The 24634-nt window shown below is 44.1% G+C and overlaps 1 protein-coding gene across 1 annotated transcript in view; it reads right to left on the reverse strand.

The window, feature by feature from the left end:
• Positions 1 to 22947, reverse strand: part of LOC148509029 (baculoviral IAP repeat-containing protein 1a-like) — an 89083-nt gene extending 66136 nt beyond the window's left edge. The window contains 6 exon segments of the mRNA XM_088443701.1: positions 79 to 127; positions 3006 to 3087; positions 5499 to 5598; positions 6148 to 6763; positions 20836 to 20988; positions 22899 to 22947. Of these exon segments, the coding sequence (XP_088299827.1) occupies positions 79 to 127; positions 3006 to 3087; positions 5499 to 5598; positions 6148 to 6724 (808 nt within the window). The 5' untranslated portion in view covers positions 6725 to 6763; positions 20836 to 20988; positions 22899 to 22947.
• Positions 22948 to 24634: the final 1687 nt, after the last annotated feature.

A 24634-nucleotide genomic window follows, 5' to 3' on the forward strand; every position in this document is an offset into this window, starting at 1 on the left:
CTCCCGGAAGGAGGGAGCTGAATGTCGGCAAGTATGGGTAACATGCCTCATAACTGGTATTGGTAACATGCCTCTTACCTGGTGTTGGTACGTCTTGATTGTTTGGAATAGTTGTGAATGATGCACTCTAAAAATATCAAGATGAAAGTCGTACTTGAATACAAGCTACAAATATCACATTAAATTACACAGCGCAAAGCCATTTTTACCACCTTGTGATGTCAAGTACTTGGTTTGGCGCACGGGTTTGCTCAACAAGATTTAATTCCACGCTTGGAACTAAGTGGCTGGTTCTGAGTCGCACGCAATCAGCACACAGCGCTGATAGTCACATACAGTGATTATTTGCAACTACGCATCCGCAAAAAATTCTGAAAACCCCTATGGTGCCTGCGTTACACAGAGTATATGCACAACGGTGCTGTTGTGTTTAGGTCAGATGGAATCAGAAATGTGGCAGAAAAGCGATGGGCGTTCCGGGACATCATTTGGGAGGTGGATAGTAGTGCACACAATGCAAACATAGGAGGCCGTGGTCTGATTGAAAACCTGCACCTGCCACAGGACTGGTGCAAGTTTCGCTGGTGCGACTGATGGTGGCGTATAAGGATGTACCAATCGGTATTACAGCGTGCACGGTAATTAAAAGTAGGCGTCTCAGACCATGCACATGAGGCCGAGCAGATGTACACAAAGGAAGGAGTTTGTAGCAGCATTTACATAAGCTCGCAGGCGGGTGACCTCCAATAGACACTGCTGCGTATGCTTTTGCGTGTGACTCAGATTCAGGCCCTATATGCAGACATTCACCCATATGCTGAGTTGTATGTATCTAAATAACCACCCTGCCCTTATTCGCACTATCAATGTGCACTGGCACAAGTCCTATACTTGGTGCAGAAGATCTGTCTTAAGACACATGGATTTCTGTATATGCATAACTCTGCTCAGCCCGTAGTTCTGTCAACATGACCTCAGCACACCCTCATTATCCTTATCCTTAGCCTATGTGCAAACCTCTGTGCCCACACAGTGACGCTATGTAAGCCACAAGTGGAGACGCCACTGAGAAGCATAAGACTCTAGAACGCCGGGAATCGTCAGCGCTCGGCTCCAGACCATGTGCAGTGCTAAACACCCAATATTAATCCATCGCTATGGGGCTGATTGTGAGTCGCACGCGGCAGCATATCAGACATGGTGGAGCAATGTTTTTGAGTCGCACGTGTATGAGTCGCACCGCACATGTGCCCCGATTCTGTATGTACAAAGTCACAGTACAGATTTGAAAAACCAGTATCAGAAATGTTAGGGGAGTTCCTGAGTGGTAACGGAGGGTGGCTAAAAAGATGTACGGAGATGTTGCGCTTTATGGGAGTGTCGAGGTTGCGACGCGGGCAGGACGCAGAAAGCCGTTGCGTACGGAGATGCTGAACTGCTTACATAGGAGGCCGTACTCGGAGGGCAAGTGGTATTTCTACCTCTACAGACCCTGACAGCGGGCGTCTCACTCCTGGCACATGTGACCGCACAGATCTGCACAAGGAAAAGTCTCTATAGCGGCATTAGCATAAAGATGCAGCCCTGATCGCATCTATGTTCCACTCAGACTCAGCCCAAATTATTCAAACCGACCATCAGACATGTGGATAATAAATGGATCATTGGAACAAGGAATTGCTGTGCAGGAATTAATACAAGTTAATCAATATAGAGTTCACTCATTCATTCACAGAATTCTGCTTAAAGTACATTATGTACAGGGGCAATTCCTAGCAACTACTACATATGCTCCTGGCTCATAGTACATACAGGAGCTTCAGAAAGTGTTTTTTTGCAAAGAAATGGTGGCCTATTTATTAAATAATGTTAGGGGGGTACCCTGCAAATATTACGTATACCCAGAATGTAACATGGAGTCATCAAAGCAGATATCCTATCCCTGCATGTGCTTTTCAATACATTTGGGTGGTACATAGGGGCTGATTCAGACCCGCTCGCAAGCTGGTCGATGGCCAGGCAGTGCGCACGTGCGAGCCCCGGAGCGAGCGAGAAATCACTCCCTCCGGCGCTCGCATCCAAAAGGGGCGGCTGTCAATGTTGATCGACAGCTCTCCCCGTTTGGTAGGCGGGTTCGGGGGGGGGGGGGGAGGTGGCTGGCCAAACGGAGGCGTTCTCACTGGAGCTTGCAGCAGACCAGACCCTACCACAAGGGTCTCGTCGCAGGCCCCAATGGTCGCACCCATCGTGATCATCACCTGGCCGCTCGCAAAAGCTGTGGGTGGTCGCCCACAGCTTAACGAGCGGCCAGAAGGCCAAACCAAAAAAAAATTTAAAACGCCCTTCAGACCTGCGAGCTGCCTCCGGCAGCGAGCGTGTCTGAATCAGGGCTATAACGTGTTATTGCTGCAAATAGAGGATATAAGAAGTTATAATTATTGGTCTGAAACCTGATAATTAATAAATATGTCCCCAGTGAGAGGGTATGTTTTTTTTCTTTTTTGTGATGTTTTATTTACTATGGAACTGCTGGAACCACCTGTGGCTCACAGCATCTGCTTAAATACTGGCATGGGTGCCCAATGCCACTGCTAAGAAGCCAGTGTAGGGTGACGCAGTAATGGTTCTGAGTTCATGTGGAGCAGGCACCCTGCTACATGGAAAGTCTCCCTGCCCATCACGTCTGCTCACTTACAAATTTAAAAATATTTTACAATGTAGCCAATAAGCTTGAACATATTGAGCTCAAATTACAGTATACTTTATATTGTCTCTTGTCTGTCTAAAGTTAGAGAATGTCCTTAAAATGTATGAATTTTAGACCCAATTCATCAAACTAGATCATGAGACACTTTTAAACAAGTTCATTAATCCCTATTAAAATCTGGCCTGGTTTCTGGAACTGTAATAATATGTTAAAAAATAAAATCACAATAGTAGATTATTACAATTAAATGTGGATATACATTCCAATTCTAGCATATCTACCAAACGAAAATATTTACCGTTATTCCTTCAAATCTTGAGTAATTCTTAATATACTGCTGTATGTCATCCTGGGATTTTTTCATCCGGAGAAATTCACACCTTAAATAATAATGAATTTAATTATTTTGTAGCACCTTAAATTTGAACATTTTAGTTAGTACTGTAGATTACTTTTTCATAGCCATAGTGTAAATACAGTTATGAAAAATCTGCGGTAAGTGCACCCACTGGATTTCGCTTGCAGGGAAACCCATAGATTCCAGCACTTGGCGTGGAATCTATGGGATTCCTCATGGTACCCAAGGTTTTGCCCAGCAGGGAAAATGCTAAAAATTGAATAGATCTTGGATTGAAACCCTGCATCTAATTGGATAGTCCCCATGACTCTGAAATACAGATTTAAAGTATGAAATGCTGATTTAATGTAAAACCATTATGTAGAACTCTATTTTTATTCTTGTGGCGCCCGATAATGGGGCTCGTGTGGAACTGGATGCATTTGTGCTCCTACTGCATGCAGGAAAAGTCACACACAGGTGCCTTTATGTGTATATACGTTCAATCCAATGCATCACAAGATGCGTCCAGCTGTACATCACTAGCATTTGTGCCATCTCAGCAGCAAAAACATTTATACCATGGTAGTGTAAAGAAAGACTAGAGATAGCATAGACATGTGCTTGTCAGTGACAATAGAAAAAGTCACAGTACCCTATTTACTCACAATATAATAATGATGTGATGTGTCATATACACAACAGAGAATTGTTTCATTACATTAATTAATACATGCAATTGTCACATTTACCATATAAAATGTTTACCAATACATTGACAAATTAATTCAATTACAAACATCTCTTTTTTTGTTATTAAAATGCAAACTGACGTTTAGTTATCCTGTCACCATACAAATGGAAATGTCATTTCCGTAACGAGAATATAATTCCTGTTATATTTGTGTATTGTTTCAACATCCCTCCAACACCCATGAGTTGAAATGTAATGAACATGCCCTTACTATGCTCGTCTTTCCCCAAGTCCACCTCTCCAGACGCAGGAAATTGGAAGGAAGATGTGCCACAACCTGCATTTGGATGTATGTATACTTTTTTTTGTAGACATGCACAGTAGCCAAATGTGTACCTTTCACAAATGAAGATGTACGTACAATTCGACAAGTTCAAAAGGGACCTGATTCAGAGTTGGGAATAGAGTTATGCCACGTATCCACTTGCCGATAGAGGAATGACAGTAGATTACAACATTGTAATCATACAGTCGTTCCTCATACTGTGCTGTGTCGGAATGACATGTCGTTCCGTGCAGGCTCCCCCCCTCATCCCCGAACATGCACAATCTGTCATTATGTCATTATCAGCAGGTTTGCCAGCATGTTCAGGCGATGATTGATGTTGGAAACGACCAGCGGGAGCGGCATTCTCTGGTCGTTTCTGACATTATACTGCACGATTCATACACGATTAATGAGCGACTGAACGATTACGATGTTGTAAACATTCAATCGCTCATTTATATCAGCAAGTGGATACGCTCCTTAAGATAGAACAAGTAATTGTGTACCTGGACAAACCTTGTTGCAATGCAAGGGGGGTAAATACATAAAAAAAAATTGCATGCACGGTAAATACTGGCTGCTTTTGCATGTAGTCCACAAATGCTGGACAGCTTTATTTTTACACTGCAATTTAGATGTCAGTTTGGACACAACCCTCCCAAATCTATCTCTCTGCACATTTTACATCTGCCCCACCTGCAGTGCAGCATGGTTTTACCAAGGTACACAGAGCCTGATTGAGCAAGGATCGCAACTGCAATTATGCACACAATCAACCGATAGTTTCTCACTGTGCATGCGTCCGCGTCGCAGTGTGCATACGTGACCCGGCCGCTGCAGAGGCTACACAGACCCATCGCAGAGTGATTGACAGGAAGTGCCGTTTGTGGATGGTGACGGGGGGATGGTCGGGCGAACGCAGGCATGCCAGGGCGTTTCAGGGCGTGCATAAATTATCCACTGCAATGCCATACGCAGTGTGAGGTCTCATAGCGTGCGTGGCTGTTAGCAATTTCTGAGTAAGGTCAGGGCTTGTGCTACTGTGCATGAGGCTGCGATGGCACTCGATTGTACCGATGGTTTTGCTATTCTGCTGAGTTTGCATTGCGAACGCAATGGATTGGCTTTCTATCGCAGTTGAACTGCTTGCGTACGCAATATTGAAATCCATAGTGAATCAGGCCCACAGTTACTAGCTCTTTCTTACTCCATTCCCAAATCTGAATCAGGCTCTATGTGTGCAACATTCACTGTTCTATGACATATTGCTCTGTGCTGCCAGCAGAGTATAACTATGCTAGGTCTCTGCAAGGTACACTGGTAAGGAAACGCCTATCACATCACAGAACTTTTGATATTATCTGCAATATTATATACTGTATATTCTTGGGCTATAAGATATCACAGGAAGAAATACGTTTATAGAACTCACTCAGGAAACCACTTTGCATGTTCTCTCCAGGGGTCGTCATTTCCCTCCCAGTTCCCCAAGCATCCAGCACAGGAGAAGCATTGGACGGTGTCTCTGGTCCCTGCGGTATTTTATAGTGTAAAGATGATGGTAAAAATTCAAAAGAACATTTTTTAGCCACTTGAGCAGATAAATCTTCACAAGTTGATTACACACCTGGTACACAGGAAATAACAGTCATAGATGTTTTTATCTGACACAGGTATATCTTTTAATAGTGGAATAAATATATTTTCATTTATGGCCTTATGGTAAAGATTCTGAATTGAACACAAGTTGGGCACTACTGCTCCGCATTGCGTGCATGGAACAAAATGAATATATTTGCATGTTTGCAGAGTTTTAGGCATCACTGTTCATGCCTGTCATACAATTGGTCTCATAGCTGTGGTCACTATCATTGCACACTCGCATCAGTCCTATCCATGGTGCAAAAAGATCTGTCCGAAAACAGGACAAAAAAATAGAAGGGTGCTTCTTACTATCTTATTACAACATAAAACGAAAATTCAGAATTAGATACAACATTAAATAATCTGAATAGCAACCAACCGGACATGTGGGATGGATGCTGAGTTGAACACATTTGTGTACAAATATAATAAATTACCTGTGAAGAAAAATCCAGCTTGTGCAAAGACACGTGGCTCCACTAAAGCATACACAGGCCAGCAGATAAATGATTGTAGTCTGGTCTGTTCATCCTTCATTGATTCCTTTTGATCCCTCAGACTAACATCCACAGGCTGCAGGCGAACATCATACATTGTTATATTGCCAACATCATCTCCCTCAATAAATCCACAAGTAGGGTTGAATTTGCTATGGTTCTCTATTGGGGTAGCATTTAACGATTGCTTGCACAATACCAGCCCACAGCAGAAGCACTGGCAGCTGTTCTCTACACCTGTCCAGAAGAAACCAGCAGACGCCAGCTCTTGTGGAGACCAGGTTGACAAGGCTTTAAGATTCAGGAGAGTCCTCAACCTCTTTGCTTCACTTCTCATTGAGTAGTTGGGTCCTTTGGGCAGCTGTGTGCGTGTCTGTCTGTGGCTCTCTTCCATCGCATTGATTGTTTGGTCCAACTGATCCCGCATATAATAAGATGGCAGGGTGGGTTTGCAAGATGGGTCGAACTCAGATATGTTTATTAGGTCCATACTTGCAGAAGACAATAGATGTTTCATATACTATATAAGGCTAGAGACTTTGTTTTCACAATGAATCTGTGGAAATATACAGAACAGATAAGATTGGAATGTATGCTATATGTGACCAGGTCCTCTCTTCTATTTACCCCTGATATGCCATAGGACAAGCTTTATTACACAGTACCCCACAGTATGCCTAGTATTACTGTAAAATGTATGTGGAAAAATATTCACCATCAGGTTATGTGTCTTTAATCTGTTATTTATTGTTATGTTGAATTAAAACACTTTCCTTGAGAGTTGACGATAACTAATATATACGCTCCTAACACAAACCAAATCTCCTTTTTCAATTCATTTTTCTCAACTCTAAATAAACGAAGGAAGGGTTGTCTCATTGTAGGTGGGGACTTTAATGCTGTTCTCAATCCAGACCTAGATAAATCGCATTCACCAAACCGTCCCCAAGCATATCAACTTAGTAAGTCTCTTAATAAACATCTACGAGAATCAGGACTTTTTGATGCTTGGCGTGCATTTAACCACTCCTCTCGCGACTATACTTTTTTTTCTCTCCCTCATCAAACCTATTCTAGAATTGATTTGTTTCTTTGTTGCACCCAACTTTCAGAACACTTAATTGGTTCCTCTATCCTACCCAATACATGGTCTGACCATTCTGTTCTTACAATCGCTTTCAATCTCTTAGAAACACCTATGTCTAAACATCCCTGGTGCTTAAATGAAACGCTTCTGAAGATACCTCAATTTCAAGAAACCATTGGATCTGCACTGGCTGATTATTTTTCTACTAATAAATTAAATTCCCCCTGCTCACCTTTAGTTTGGGAAGCCCACAAATCGGTTATACGCGGAAGTATAATTAGCTATGCCTCCTATAGGAATAAGACAAAAAAACGTCAACTTGCTCATTTGACTGAAGAAGTTCAGAAGTTGGAAACTTCCCACAAAAACAACCCTTCTTCTCACCTTTTTAAAAAACTTACATCAACAAAAAATGATCTTAACGCCCTTCTGGCGGAAAAGACTGAGAAATCCCTCCGCTGGCTTAATCAGCGTTTCTATGAGAAAAGTAATAAGGCGGATGTCCTATTAGCTAATAGATTAAAAACCCGGAAAGCTAAATCTGCCATTCAAGCCCTTAGAGATGTCAACGGGGAATCTCAATATGACCCAGTTGCCATAAACACCATTTTTAAAACATATTATAGCCACCTATACAATCTCTCAGAGTCAGCCAGTCCAGATCCCAATCTTGACCGTCAAACTGTAGATTACTTATCCTCATGTGATCTCCCTTGTGTTGACCCACGAATGTCAGAAACACTTGGACACCCTATTACAGAGGAGGAAACTTGTAATGCCCTGAAAACGCAAAAGCCATCTAAAGCACCTGGCCCGGACGGATTCCCAATATCCTACTACAAAACGTTCCAAGCTTCTTTAATCCCACATTTTACTGAGATGTTCAACCAGATTTTAAATGGTGAAACTTTTCACCCCTCTACCACCAGAGCTACCATCACTGTAATTCCCAAACCAGGTAAGGATCCACTTCTCACCTCAAATTATAGACCTATTTCATTACTTAATGCAGATTTAAAAATCTTCACAAAGATCCTGGCAAACAGGCTTAATCCCTTTCTACCCAACCTTATCCATCCGGACCAGGTGGGCTTTGTCCCGTCCAGGCAGGCACTTGATAATACCAGACGAACAGTGGACATTATTCACTATATAAATAACCATCAACGTCCTTCTCTTGTGCTTGCTCTGGTCGCGGAGAAAGCCTTTGATAGGGTCTCCTGGTCATTTATGATGCATACACTTACTACTTTTGGTCTCGGAGGTAAATTTCTACAAGCTATTAAATCCCTTTACTTTAACCCAACCGCATCTGTTCTCGCTGGGGGGATACTTTCGGATCCTTTTTCTATAACCAATGGTACCCGCCAAGGCTGTCCGTTATCGCCCCTTATTTTTGCATTGATTATAGAACCACTGGCTAGGAGAATACGAGCTAACCCTGACATTTCAGGTGTTACTATTGGAAACTCAAAATACACTCTCTCTTTATTTGCTGATGATATTCTTCTTACTTTGACTAAACCACTTACTTCTCTACCAAACTTATTTTGTGAACTGTCCTTATATGGAGATCTGTCGGGCTACAAAGTCAATCAATCTAAATCTGAAGCTCTCCCTATTCATCTCCCGGGTGAACTGAAGCGATTACTTCAACTGAATTTTAATTTCCATTGGAGAACAGACTCTTCGCAATATCTTGGGATTAACATTACTAAAACATATGATCGCCTATATAAAGCGAACTACCCTCCCTTATTTAAAACAATTGAACAGGATATTCTACAATGGAAAACTTATTTTATTTCATGGATCGGGCGTATTAACGCAATAAAGATGAATGTTCTACCAAAATTGCTCTATTTGTTTCAGACTTTACCTGTGGCAATACCAACCCAAACATTCAACCAACTTCAATCTTCATATTGTAAATTTATATGGAACTATAAAAGACCCCGTATACGCCGAGATATTTTAGCCAGACGTTCCTCAGATGGAGGTCTAGGTTTGCCTCTTCTACTACGCTACTATAAAGCATCTCAATTGAGTCAGATGGTAGCCTGGCATGCTCCTAGTTTTACTAAACGATGAGTTGACCTCGAGAATGATTTAGTGGGTTTTGATTCACTCTCACATTTGCCTTGGATACCTTGCAAATACAGACCGCATACCGCCCTCTCCATACCAACGGTAGCCCTGACACTCTTCATATGGGATAATCTCAATAAAAAACTCTCTCTTTCCACCTACCCGTCTCCTCAAACCCCCATATGGAACAACCCTTCCTTCCCACCAGGCCTCTCACCTACTATGGCATCTACCTGGTCCAGAGCGGGTGTTACCCGCCTACGTCATATTATAGGTCAATTCACCCCTCAATCGTTTCATGATATTCAGGAAAAACACGACATCCCCAACTCATTATATTACCAATACCTGCAAATTCGCCACTTTATCACCTTTTTATTTTCTACTACTTCACCTCGCAATCCTTCTCCTATAGAAAGATACTGCATTCACCGTTCTACTAACAAGGGTACTATATCTTTCCATTACCATTCTATATTGACACCGGAATCCGCTCTGCCCTCGACACACAAACTTGCATGGGAAGCAGATTTGGGATACCCACTAGGCGATGACACCTGGGAAACAATACATCTCACCATTTCTAAATGCTCCATTAGTGTGGCAATCAAAGAAAACTCATATAAAGTTCTCACCAGGTGGTATTTAGTCCCAGAACGCCTACATCATATGTATCCCAACACCTCTAACCTGTGTTGGAGGCAGTGTGGTCATGTTGGCACATTTTTCATATTTGGTGGTCATGCCCAAAGATAATCCCATTTTGGAATATGGTTCGCTCACTCATAACATCTGTTGTTACCCTACCTTTCTCTCTTTCCCCCGCTAACATTCTACTCTGTGTCCCAGTTGATCAGATTTCCAAAGACACTAACAAATTAATTCTCCACATCTCCTGTGCAGCCAAATGCCAACTGGCACGTAACTGGAAAAAAAGTAGTACTCCAACTGAATCAGAACTTTTAAATAGAATTGGGTTTGTATCTAAAATGGAATATACTACCAGTCTATTGAACAACTCAGTGCGTAAATTTCATTCAATTTGGTCTCCCTGGTACTCTTCTCAAGCCATTCCTCTTCCAGGTCTCTCATGAATCGCATCCCTAGTTTCTGCTCCCGATGTTTTCATTTAACATCATGCAGTCCCGGCTCGCTTACAAGCCGGTCAAAGAGTATTTGGGGTGAAGGAAAAGTATAGAAATTAATAAGGAAGAAGGGGGGCTTCTTCCTTATTAATTTCTATACTTTTCCTTCACCCCAAATACTCTTTGACTGAACTTATACTTCTTACCACATCTTACCAAGGTTCCTACGAATACTAAAGACTACATTTTTTCAATTACAAATTAATGGAAGAAATTTTTTCTATTATGATGTCATCGGTGTATTTTCTATATATGACTTTATACATTGTTATAGGATAATGTATCAATTATAACACCGATCTGTTTTGTTATTTCTCTCTACTAATTCTAATAAACGATTTAAAAAAAAAAAAACACTTTCCTTGCATTAGGGAAATTATAGATATAGTGTTATACCATGAAAGGAAACCAGAGCTCTGTGGTGCCAAAACATCTTCCGGCAGCTGGCATCAGACCCTGTGCAGAGCAGCAAAATACAGATGCCGCAAAGTAATATAGACAGCTGCTTCTATATATAACAATTCATAGGAATCCAGGGGATGCAGTGACACCTGAGAGTCCTAAGAGCCAAATGTATACACTAGAGACATGATGGCTTCAGAGGTAGTTACAAAGGAGACTGCTGCCCCCTGGGTCTGGCTGTCAGCTCTCTTGTGCTGGTTTCGGTTTGGATATGGCCTTTGTCCCAATTCAGGAAGTTAGTTTGACTGAGATATTATCAGCATGGTCTTCTAGGTTGATTTGCGTAAGAGTTGACTGAACCAATTGATCCTGCTCTGTTCCTAAAAGATGCATATACCAGATGGATTACTGTGACTGATAGATCACTCACATCGATGACGTGGCTGTCATGTGCTGAACCTAGCATCTTGAGTCAACATTCTTCCTACTACTCAGTAGTCCTGACCCAAAGCAAGTGCTCAAGTGGAACCAGTCCCAGAAAAAGAGGCACTGCAACAGTTATTAACACCACCCAGAAGCAAGTGGTTCCAGGTGGTGATGAAGGAACCTGGTGATGGCAGTGACTATTCCCTAACTGGGAGCAAGCACAATTTACACTTGCAGTCAGCGAGTGACTGGTGGCCAAGCAGCACCAGTAGGAGTGTTTAGCAAAACTACTCGGTAAGTAAAACTCCACCTCTCCTGTCCATACTGTCACAATGTATTTTAAATATATATGGGTAAAATGATTTATGTGCAAACTAAATTTTATTAAACAATTAGTCAAAAGAGGCCTAAAACCTATTTTTCTCTTCCATTATTTGATTGTGAGGAAATACACCTGAAGTGCAGCTAAAAGATTACATCCATTGTGTATGGATACAAACAAGGACCTTTCTATATGTGCATAGAGGAGCGCTGGAAACTGGCAAGTGGTCCGGGGGTGCACAGGACAACCCATTAGCCCAGTTCCGCGATATTCCATGAGGTCAGCAGTGCCGCGGATGCTGTTTCACTGTGCCCGCTATTTCACAGTGCCAGCGGCATTTCAAACATGGTGCCGACCGCGAGCCAAACACAGCTCGTGAAACAGCAGCCAATAAGGAGTGGCCGCTCTTGTTTGGCTGCCGTTTCGCAAGCTGTGATTGGCTTGCGGGCAGTGCCATGTTTGAAATGTCTCCGCCGCTGCACCGCTATTTCATGTCATGCTGACAGGAGAAGGTACCCAGGCTGCAGACATTGCCTGTGCTCCCAGTGCAGGTGGCTGAAGAGAAAATGGTGCTAACATTGCCGGAGACAGCTCAGTGTGAGCAGAGCACTGAGGAGGGGCCTGTGCTGTGCCTGCTTTAAAGGAGGAAATTGTGTGAGGTGATAAAAGTCCCGAGCTGTGGTTGACTCGCGGTTGGCACCATGTTTGAAATGCCTCCAGAGCTGCACCGCTGATTCACCGTGTCTGACATTTGTTTCTACCCTTCCCCCTGTGCACCCCCGTCCTGCCAGCCCTGCCCTGCCGCTCCATCAAAGTCCAGCCTTTTTCTGCCCCTCTGCCTCCCCCAGGTCCAGCCTTCCCTGCCTGCCCTGTGCCCCTCCATTAAGGTCTAGCCTTGTATGGCCCTAATAGTGTGTAGTTTGTATATTCTCCCTGAGCTTGCGCGGGTTTCCTCCGGGTGCTCCGGTTTCCTCCCACACTGGTATTTTAATTGGCTTCCAGCAAAAATTAACCCTAGTGTATACTAGAGATGAGCGGGTTCGGATCTCAGAGATCCGAACCCACCCGAATTTAGGGGATCCGAGCCAGATACGAGCTGGCTCAGGTTTTACTGCCTGACTCGGATCTCAAAACGAGCCAAAACGTTTTCATCCTATTGTCGGATTCTCGCGGGTTTTGGATTGTATAAAAGGTCCCATGATCGCCGCCATTTTTCATTCTGGCTGTGGAGATTGAAGAGGGAGTGAGAAAGAAAGAAGAGGAAGGGTGCGAAGGAGAGGGATTAGGAGGAAGGGAAAGGGGCATGGGGAAGGAATTAAGGAAGGGGAGAGATAATTAATCCTACAAACTAAAGAGTATTATTAAAACATGGAACTATGGGCTAATTCAGAGTTGTACGTGAGATGTGACATACAGTGGAGCAATGTATGTTGAGAAACTATATGTCACGCTTGCTACTGGAGAATTAAAAGCCGAGGTCTAGGGCTGTGGTAGGAATCGAAGGTGAGGGGCCTGAATATATGACCTCCTCATCCACAGGTCTTGGTCGTTGGCTAGACCTGGCCAATGGTGCGGAGTCTAACAAACAGGGAGATGTTCACCAGTGACCCCTCCAAGCGGGATATGGGCTTAGCTGCACCCTGTAAGCAGGTTGCGGTCCTTTGACTAGGTGTCCAAGCCCTGTGGGAATGGAGACTCAAATATCCGTGGCCCTGGGAGAGGTGCCTAATGAAGGTACGTACAGAAGGAGTGACCTGGAAGGTGGTACCCAAGAAGGGGTACTAGGGTATGTTCCTAAATAACGAGTTGACACTTGAGGTGCGTTTTGGAAGTGCGGTTGGATGTACTTTAGCACAAGACCGGTACTGGTAACTGGTACAGGGGCAATGAATGTTAGACACCCTGTAACTTGAGAAGACCCTTGTAAGTTGGCACACAGGCTGAGATGTTGGACACACTGTGGTCACTGTAACACTGGTAACTGGCACACAGGCTGAGATGTGGGATGCACTGCTGCTACGGTAACACTGGTAAATGGCACACAGGCTGAGATGTTGGACGCACTGCTGCTTACGGTAACACTGGTAATTGGCACACAGGTTGAGATGTTGGACGCACTGCTGCTTAAGGTAACATTGGTAATTGGCACACAGGCTGAGATGTTTAACACACTGCTGCTTATGGTAACACTGGTAATTGGCACACAGCCTGAGATGTTGGACGCACTGCTGCTTACGGTAACACTCGTAATTGGCACACAGGCTGAGATGTTGGACGCACTGCTGCTTACGGTAATACTGGTAATTGGCACACAAGAAGCAAGGAACCTGGAAGGAGAACTCCATTAATTTACACTAGAAGCGACAAACGTTGTTCAGGCGATCTCCTGGAGAAAGGGAGCCGGATATATACCCCTGGGTAGCTGCTGATAGATGCGCAGCGTCAGCTGACCAACCTAAGCTACCATGGAATGGAAGCACTGTCACATGGGGAGAACTGTCATGGCGGTGCCCATGACGAGAACTCCGATCCCTGGCACCGGACCACCCACTGACGCTCCAGCGTCAGTGGGAGAATCCTCAGCTCAACCTCCGCCGCCACACCAGCCGCCCGACTGCCCGGGAAGTCAAGGGAAGTCGGCGCGATGGTAAGGGACGGCCGATCCCCGGCTGAACCCTGACACTATGAGATGAAAACTCATTTTTGTAAATTTGCAAGACAATAACAAAACAAGATCAATATGTTTTTTATAAAAAAGGGGGAAAGAGTAAAGAATTAATTAAAGGGCCCATAACTCGGTGGTTCAATGTCCCCTATTCACACTTTATACTTGTTTGTGAGATTTGTATACAGCCAGCAGAGCACTGGTGCATTACTATTCATTCTTTCTTCATCATGTTCCTTTGTTTGTTCTTTTTCAGAAAAAAACAGTTCAGGAAAACCTGGTGGGGCCGAGAGTAGGAAGAGTTTGGGCAAGTGTCGAACTCTGAATATATTTCAAATATATAATATAGAAAAAATACTCACCCCATATGCCACTATTACCTCCCACATGCCTCCACATACCACCCCACATGCCACTCTGACTATAATATATACTAAGGGCAGAAATGTGGTAAAACCTCTGAAAATGCAGTTTTATGGGGTTTTATTGCATTTCTGTACTAAGCACCAGAATGCTTCGACCCGATGGATAATGCCGTTTTTAGATGGTGTTACCCAGTAGAAGCCTATGGGCTTCTTTTTGGGATGCCCCCAGAGAGGGAGCCAATCTGATCCATCCCAGCTCCCCCCGCTGCAAATTTTCTTTTGCTGTAGACAATACATTTAAGTTTTCAGTATCTGTCCCTGTACTTGGGTTCCCTCCCTCTATTGGGCCTATTTATCAATTAATATTTGCAAGATATCCCCTGAAAACTCCTATTTTCAGGGGGAACTTGCAAACATTAAGTTTCCCCTGAATGTCTGTCTGGGGGACCACAGTAGATACTGGAGAATGCCACTGCATTTTGGAGCTTGACTTCGGTAACTAAAGCCATCTTTAGATGGGGTTATCCATTGTATCATATGGGCTCCTTACAGCAGCATTTGCTAGGAGAGGAATGCCTTCCCAGCAATAGCTGCCTGTGCATTCGTGGTCAGATGTGGGTCCCGAAGAAGAAGTGAAGTCATCCCATTAGCGATCACTTAACTTCTTACACATTGCAGGGACAGGCTTCTTTTCAGAGCCCATGACCCTGTGTGTGATTAGTAACACATTTGGGCAAACAATAATTTGTTATTGCTGCAATAAATGGCGATAAAAAAAATTAGAATTATCGGGCCTAGAACCGGATAATTATTACACGATATGCCCCTTAACAGCTGATCATAGGAAACTCATAAAGTTGTAATCTAGGAAATAAATTGCTAACACCACCATTAAGGGGCCTATCCATTACACGAGTTTTTGAAATATCCGGCCAAAACCAAGAGGTTTTAGTCGCATTGTTCAGAAAGTCGTCTAATGGATAGGCGGCAAGGACCAGCAATGCGCGTGCACGCTGGGTCCTTGCCAACCCCGACTGTCTACGGAACATGCTTTTCAACCTGACGACGATCGTCAGGTTCCACATGTTCCCAGATAGGAGGTCGGGATCCTGCACTGAGTGACGTTTAGTGAACGCCGTTCAGTGCGGGCACCGCACCCGGCGACCTGAAGGACTGAACGCTAGTCGTTCAGTTTTTCAGGTCGCCTAATGGACAGGCCCCTATAATGTGGTTGTATTTGTCTATATTTCATTATGCATTGTGGTCTTCTCAAGGTATTTCATAAGTACATCAAAATACCTACAGCAGTGACATTAGAACACTCTCCCTCAGGTTGCAGTAGTCTATTGCCTAAGTGAGATGTGGCAATCGGTGTGTTGGGAAACTTTGAGATGAAATATCATGTTTCCAAATTTGCAAGATAACCGTAAACAAAAGGTCCCTAAATGCTGTGTATTATAAAAGGGATAAAGGCCCTGATTCAGAGCCGGACGCTCTGACAGAGCGCTCGCTCTGAATCAGGGCCGTCCCTGCTCCTTTTTGGAGCGGCCTCCTGGCCGCTCGCATAGCTGTGGGTGACCACCCACAGCTATAGCGAGCGGCCATGATGATGGTCGCGATAGTCAAGACCATCGCGACCATCGGGCTTGCGACGAGACCCTGCAGTAGGGTCTCACTGCCGCAAGCCCAGGAGTGCTTTTGGCTCTATCAGAGCCAAAAGCACTCCCACTGACATCACTAGTGATGTCAGTGGGGCCGGACCCAGACGGTAGGCGTCCATGGGAACGCCTCCGTCTGGGCAGCCACGCCCCCGGCACGCCCACCATCAATCACCATCGACAGCATGCCCCCTTTGGTGCAAGACCCATAACGACGGCTTGGCCGTCGTTATTCGGGTCTCGCGCATGCACACGATGGAGGCGCCTCCGTCGTGCACATGCGCACTTGGGCACCATCGACCCGCTTGCGAGCGCTCAGCGCTCGCGAGCAGGTCAGAATCAGGCCCAAAGTGCAATACTACTTTATTATTACTGCTTTTTGATTCATGTCCTTTACTGTCTACTTTATTAAATTATTACAACATATAGTAGTATACAGTAATTTGCGTATTTATTACAATAAAGTAATTTGCAATAAACTGCCTGCTATCCACAACCTTTTTATTTCACACTCTCCAAATCATCTAGCCATCACCGAAACCTGGCTCTTCTCCTATGACACTGCCTCCCCCGCTGCGCTCTCCTATGGGGGCCTCGCCTTCACCCACTCTGTCAGACCTGACAACCACCAAGGCGGCGGAGTGGGCATACTCTTATCCCCCAACTGCACCTTTCGCATTATCCCACCTGAGCCCTCCCTGTCTTTCTCCACCTTTGAGGTACACTCTATCCGTCTCTTCTATCCCATTCATCTCCGTGTTGCAGTCATCTACCGTCCCCCAGGCTCCCCCACCCAATTCCTTGACAACTTTGCTGCCTGGCTTCCCCACTTCCTCTCTGCTGACCTTCCCTCTATAATCCTTGGTGACTTTAACATCCCTATTGATATCACTAATCCTGCATCCACCAATCTTCTTGCCTTCTCCTCCTCCTTTGGACTTTCTCAATGGACCTCCACCACTACCCACTGTCTCGGCCACTCCCTTGACCTTGTCTTCAACCATCTGTGTGCTCTCTCTGACTTCTCCAACTCTCCCTTCCCCCTCTCTGACCACCATCTGTTTTCCTTCACTCTCTCAACTCCTCCTCTCCTCCCCTCACCCAAAGCCACCATCACCAGATGCAATCTTGAGACTCTTGACCCTGCTGTCCTGTCCAAATCACTTGATACTCTCCTCTATCAACCATGGCCTGCCCTAATCAGGCAGCCTCCTTCTACAACATCACCCTCACTTCTGCACTTGACTCTGTTGCCCCCACCTTCTCTGTCCCCCTCCGTCAGTCCAAACCCCAACCCTGGCATTCCAAACTGACCCGGTTTCTCCAAAAGTGCTCGCACACATCCGAATGCCTCTGGAGGAAATCTCGCTCTCTGGCGGACTTCCTTCACTTCAAGTTTGTCCTCTCTTCATACAGCTCAGCCCTCTCCCTCGCCAAGCAATCCTTCATCACCTCTCAGTCCTCCAATCCCTGCCGCCTTTTTGGTACTTTCAACACTCTCGTCCCCCCCCTCCACCCCTCCCATCCTCCCTCACTGCATTTGACTTTGCCTCCTTCTTCTATTCCAAAATTGAGGCAATTCGTCACAGTATTTCCTTCAAACTCTTTGCTGTAATCCTACCTCCCCCGCCATCCGTACCTCCTGGCCATCCCACCTTGTGCTCCGTCAGCCCCACCACGGGTGATTAGGTCCACTCCCTCATCTTGTCCTCTCCCCCTTCCACCTGCCCCCTTGACTCCCTCCCTTCTCGCCTTCTCCGCTCCTCTCCTCCACTGCCTGCTCCCACCTTGCTCACCTTTTCAACTTATCTCTCTCCACCAGCATCTTTCCCTCCTCATTCAAACATGCTCTTGTCACACCTATTCTTAAAAAACCCAACCTCGACCCATCCTCACCCACAAATTACTGCCCCATTTCTCTTCTCCCTTTTGCCTCCAAACTACTTGAGCGGCTTGTCTACAGCCGCATCACCAGCTATCTCTCTGACAACTCCATCCTTGATCCTCTTCAATCTGGCTTTCGCCCACTTCACTCCACTGAAACTGCCCTGGCCAAAGTCACCAATGACCTGCTTGCAGCCAAATCCAGGGGCCACTTCTCTCTGCTCATCCTCCTGGACCTCTCTGCAGCCTTCTCCTCCGCACCCTTCAGACCTTTGACATCTCTAACACCATCCATGCCTGGTTCACCTCTTACCTCACCAACCGCTCCTTCTCAGTGTCTGCCTCTGGCTCCACCTCCCCCCCTTCCACCCTTCCCATTGGTGTTCCGCAGGGTTCTGTCCTGGGCCCGCTGCTCTTCTCCCTGTACACCTCTACACTAGGAGAAGTCATCAGCTCCTTCAGCCTCCAATACCACCTCTATGTCAATGACACGCAACTGTACCTCTCCTCTCCTGAGCACTCCCCTTCTGTCCTCTCTTAGGTATCCAGCTGCCTCTCTGCCATCTCTTCCTGGATGTCCGAGTGCTCTCTCAAGCTCAACATGGACAAAATCAAACTCATCATCTTTCCCCCTAATAGAGTCTCAACTCCATCCAATCTCGCTATCAATGTTGACAACACCATCATCTCCCCTGTCCCCCAACTTCGCTGTTTGGGCATCACCCTTGACTCCACACTCTCCTTCACCCCCCACATTCAATCTCTGGCACAATCCTGTTGGTTCCAGCTATGCAACATTGCTCGCATTAGGCCTTTCCTCTCCCAGAATGCTACCAAAGTGATTATTCATTCATTAATCATTTCTCGGCTCGACTACTGCAACCTTCTCCTTACTGGTCTCCCACATTGTCATCTTGCCTCCCTCCAGTCTGTTCTCAATGCTGCAGCTAGACTTATCTTCCTCTCCTGCCATTCCACTTCTGCTGCTCCCCTCTGCCAAAACCTTCACTGGCTCCCATTCTCCTACAGAATCCTCTTCAAACTCCGCACCTTCACATACAAGGCCCTCTCTAACTCTACTGCTCCCTACATCTCCAACCTCATCTCCTTACACACTCCCTCCCGTTCACTCCGATCTTCCAATGACTGTTACCTCTCCTCCACCCTGGTTACTTCATCTCATGCTCGTGTCCAAGATTTTGCCCGTGCAGCCCCCCTCCACTGGAATGAGCTTCCTCGCTCGATCAGGTTCTCCCCGACCCTGCAGAGCTTCAAATGTGCACTGAAAACCCACCTGTTCACCAAAGCATACCCTTCCACCACATAACTATGTTACCAGGTCTCTGTCCCTCCCGCCTCAGCCATCTCTACCATGCTTACTTCCTGCACTCAGGTCCCCCTCTACACACTCATGCCTCATGTCATCTGTCTGTCTCCCCTCTCCCCTAGATTGTAAGCTCCTAGGAGCAGGGTCCTCCTCCCCACTGTCTCACAGCCTTCTTCTCTAGCACTTCTATGACAGCCTTCACCTTCAGAGCTGTATTGTGTATGGAGAATTGTGTTGCTAACTGTTACTTGTGTTCTGTTTATATTTTGGTTACTGTATTGTAATGTAATGTTCTGTGTACCCTTTACTGTATGTACGGCACTGCGTACCACTTGTGGCGCCCTATAAATAAAATGTAATAATAATAATAATAATAATGATTAGCTTTCCTATCTCTATTTTGGATATGCTTAAAAATACATAACAAGCAATGGACATAGTTTGTGGGGCCTATTTATCAAGCCCAGAGAACTGTTAATCCTCCAAAAATTGCTGTTTTCAGAGGATTGTCATATTTTTGAACATCTGGCTTTTTAAATATGGGCTAGGGGTACCCCAGTAGGTATTGCAGATATGTGCTGTAGTTTTACACTCCCAAAATAAGTCATCTTAGGTTTAAATGGGGGCTGTGCAACTGCTTTGAAAAGCTTTTCCTTCTGTACCTTGGACCTGTTGGCTAAAGCCATCTTTAGAAGGGTTTAGCCCATTGTAGCCTGTGGAATTCAATTACGCCTTATTTTTGGATAAGAATCTGGATCCAAACCCAGAAGTAAAGTGAGTGTGTAAGCAATAAATTTACTTTTTGCCTTTCCCCTGGCTCAGGCTCTTACTGTAGCCCATGTCAGTGGCTAAGTTCATCCCAGGTGCCCTGGATGCAAAATATGTTGACTATCTATCTATCTATCTGTCTGTCTATGCTGGAAAGAAGTGCCATGTATTGGGCGGCCGTGACGGTACACTCTGGGTACATATTTACAGCCCTAAGTGGGGTGAATATATTGTGGGCAATGGAGGAGGTGGCTCTTCAGTGCTGGCGCCCGGTGGCAGGCGCCTCCATTGTCTCCCATAGTTCTGCCCCTGGCCCATGTCCAGACATTGATACGTAGACTGGAAAAAGCATTAGAAAATGACACAATATACAGCGACATGCAATGCTAATTTTCTGTCATTTAACATAAAATGTAATACATATGTAACTAAATATACAAACAGCTTTTATATACTCTGTCTTTAAAGCTAATAGTAATATTTGTACTTACCAAAGATATGTCTGATATAAAGCATCCAACTCAGATAACCAAACACCACAATGTAAATGTTTAGTGGTCCATAAGAGCATAAATCTGCAGAAGTGGAGAGCTGAGGATTCCAGTGGCACAGCTGCTGAGGAGATGCTGTTGAATTACAAGAGCCTGAAGAACAAGGAGTTGTCAGCAAGTGAATGGGCCAATACATGGAACAAGGAAGCACAATGATCACATACTGTACACAGGGGCAGTATCTCATTGTCAGAAAAATATACATTTGAAATATACACTGAGCAGAATAAAAAAACATTATTATTTTTTATTATTATTATTATTATTATTATTATTATTATTATTACTAACTTTTAGTTTTAGTTAAAGATATAAACAAAAAGATAAATTAAATTCATAAATCCACATTTATTGTAAACAGTTTGAAGAGATTGTGCCCCTCACACTGTAACTCAATAACTTGAATAACATTTATCTTATAGTTTAAAACTCACTGTGATTCTTTAAAACATTTCAATTTTCTTACATTTATTTATTAGCATTTTTTTTGTTTTGTGCTACCATATTCCATTGCATTTCACAATAGGGCACAAATCAGTCATAAAACGAGACTGAGTAAGAACAGACTAAAGGGTACAGAACAGACTAAAGGGAGAGTTTGGGAGAGTTTGCAATCTCGGGACAGTTTGGTAATTTTCTCCCACTCTCAAATTTACTAATGTCAAACTCAGGAGAGAGATCTCCTTTGCTACGGGAAAATACTGGAGAGTTAGCAAACTCTCTTCAATTCACCATCAGCAAAACTCGAGAACCTTTTCACTGGTGAAGATAGGATTCTGAAATTTACCAAGCAGAGAGTTTCTAAACTCTCATAAGATTGGAAAACTCTCCTGTAAAAACTTGTGGATGTAATAAATCTTTATTTTCACAGTGTGTGTTTCTTGTGTTTTTTACACATTTCTAAACAGGTGAACTACACGTACCAGCAGGCCCTTAATGCCACGAATGCTGGTACTTGTGGTTCTCCAAGTACCAGCATGTGGGGGAGGCTTGCTGGGACCTGCAGTTCTACTGTAAAGACAATGTTGTTCATTCTATTTTTAACACTATACCTACTGTACACTATCAACCCGCCACCCACCACCCAGGGGTGGCTGGGACAGACCCGGGCTATCAGCCTAGAACAGGGGTGCCCTGGAGAGGGGGACCCTTTATTGGGGGAGTCCTCAACTCCCCAGGGATCTCTGGCCTGGGCTGACTAGTGGTCAGGGCTGATGCTGCGGCTGGGGGGCCTGGTGAAAAGGCACCCCTGGCTGTGGCATCAGTGCCCCGCTAGAAAGAGTCCAGAGCTGATTTAAATATACGGGGAACCTCACGCAATTTTTTTTCTCCCTATATTTAAAACCAGGTCTGGCCCTGCTGCTGGTGCTGGTTCTTAAATTAATGTGGAACCCTACACATTTTGTTCCCTGTATTTTTAAGAACCAGGACTGGCTGGCAAGTCCAGGACTGGTTAGTCTTTTGGGGGGGGGGACCCTATGTCATTTTTTTTAAAAACTTATAACCCATTTTTTTACAGCCTAGAACACAAGCAGCTTACACATATCTCACTGGCTGCTTGCTCGGGAGAGCTTTGCAGAGAGAAAACACTGCAATCTTGGGTGAGTAATCTTCAAAACTTGCTACTCGGGCAAGAATTCTCGATCTGCTTCACCATCAGCCATCTCACTCTCAGCTAAACTCACTTCTATGTAAATTTGTGAGTTTCAGGAGCCTGAAGTCACCCGAGTTTCAGCAATGCTAATCCTTGTGATGTATTCAAATATTGCATTGCGATATTGGGTAAATTTATCACAGCCAATCCGCATCTGAGATGCAGATGTAATCAATATGCCCCAGGGTATCAGTAAGGGTTTTATTCATGACATTTGGCCTTAAACTGTTTGATTGTTGATTAAACTAAATAGATCACATTGATATTCTTCATACAGCTGTTTTTTATGATCACTTGTTTTTGTTGTAAATAAATAAACACATTTCAATCAGTGCCTCACTGCAAGTACCCAGCTTTCATCTCTCCAGCATACTCCAGAATACTCCGTCACTTCCAAGTCTGATTCTCCTAACTGGGAGGAACCATTGAATGAGATGGCATCAAACTTTCCTGCACATCTCTATAATGATGTTACATTTTGAATCAATCTATTTTGCAAACTTTTCTTTCAAGACAATCTGAGCACTATTCAGGATAAGTTCTTGTCAGTGTACTAAACGCCAATCAAGAAGAAATAAAAAACATTTCCAAAACGTCTAAACCATTTGGTAGTCATATACTCTGCATTGTAAAGTGAGCAAAGATCTGGCTATTGTTTTATATAACCACCACTGATCATTGTAAAACCACCAGCGATAGGAGGTCTGCACTATCTTATATGTATGATAACCTAATTAATCAATATTAAATAGGATACTCTGCTTCCAGTGCGCCCCCAACCATAGCCAGCAGCTGTGATCTTGTCAGTCTGCCCTCCCAGTGCACTGGGTCATGGACTGCTATTGTTATTATCTATCACTTACTTTTATGTGTATAGAAATCTTCCTCTCTTTCCCCCCTGACCTGCCTTTTTTAATATATTGGATTAAATGTGTTCTATTGTAATATTCCCTGAACAGCGCAAAATACGCTGAAGTGGATGTATTAAGCCTTGGAGAGGTAAAGTACCAACCAATCAACTCCTAACTGTTATTTTTCAAACACAGCCTGTAATGTGACAAACAAAATCTGATTGGTTGGTACTTTCTCTCTCCAAGACCTAGATTTATCAACAAGTGATACTCTTGTTATCACTTGTTACCAATCTTAAATGATGCTCCAGCCAATCACCTGTATTTATAAAATGCCAGTTAGGAACTGATTGGTTGGAGCACCATTTAAGGTTACTAACGAGTGATAATAAGATTATCACTCATTGATAAATCTGGGCCCAAAGCTTAGTACATCTCCCCCACTTTGCGGTGCTATATGTAAAAAGACAAAACTAATGGTCTTTCTTCCTGCAGCTACCTAATCTTCCTAGCTTTGCCTCCATGCAACTGCAGCATGTGGGACAGGCATCCTTTTATTTGGAATTTCAGCAATAAACCAATTGAGTTGATGCTGAGGTAGAACCCACATATGAAATGCTGCAGTGAATAAATGCTTTATAACAGGCTCTGCCCTCCTTGCTGCGTCAGAGGTGGGGAACTAATGTGATTTGTCAGGAAAGACTTTTTCAAAGATTATTAACCACTTAACTGACTAATTTTTTTTTCCAAAAACAGTTCCAAAATTGTTGTTTTATTTTTTATGATTGAAATAGGTCAAGAACAGTTTTTTAAAACTTATCCAACACAATTTTATATAAAAAAAAAAGTATTATTTTTTAAACACCGTATACCATAAAAATAGTAATTTTTATAGTTTACTGTAGTGATGGCCATTGTCAGCTGTATCATCGATGGATGATAGGTTCACCCATCGATAGAAACCATCAATTGTTTGACACTGCAGCTGTCGATGGTTCTTTAACATCAGTTGGGGCCTGTCATCGATGGTACAGCAACGGTGCATATCAATGATGGAAAAACCACTTGTCATAGACCAGTGGTTCTCAAACTCGGTCCCCTTACAGGTAACGTTTTGCAGGTCACCCAGCAGGTGCACAGGTGTAATCATTACTCACTGACACATTTTAAAAGGTCCACAGGTGGAGCTAATTATTTCACTTGATTCAGTGTGGAGACATGTAAAACATGCACT

Source organism: Taudactylus pleione, unplaced genomic scaffold (assembly GCF_031769625.1).
Source record: "Taudactylus pleione unplaced genomic scaffold, aTauple2 ptg000333l, whole genome shotgun sequence".
In the NCBI taxonomy this organism is placed as follows: Eukaryota; Metazoa; Chordata; class Amphibia; order Anura; family Myobatrachidae; genus Taudactylus; species Taudactylus pleione.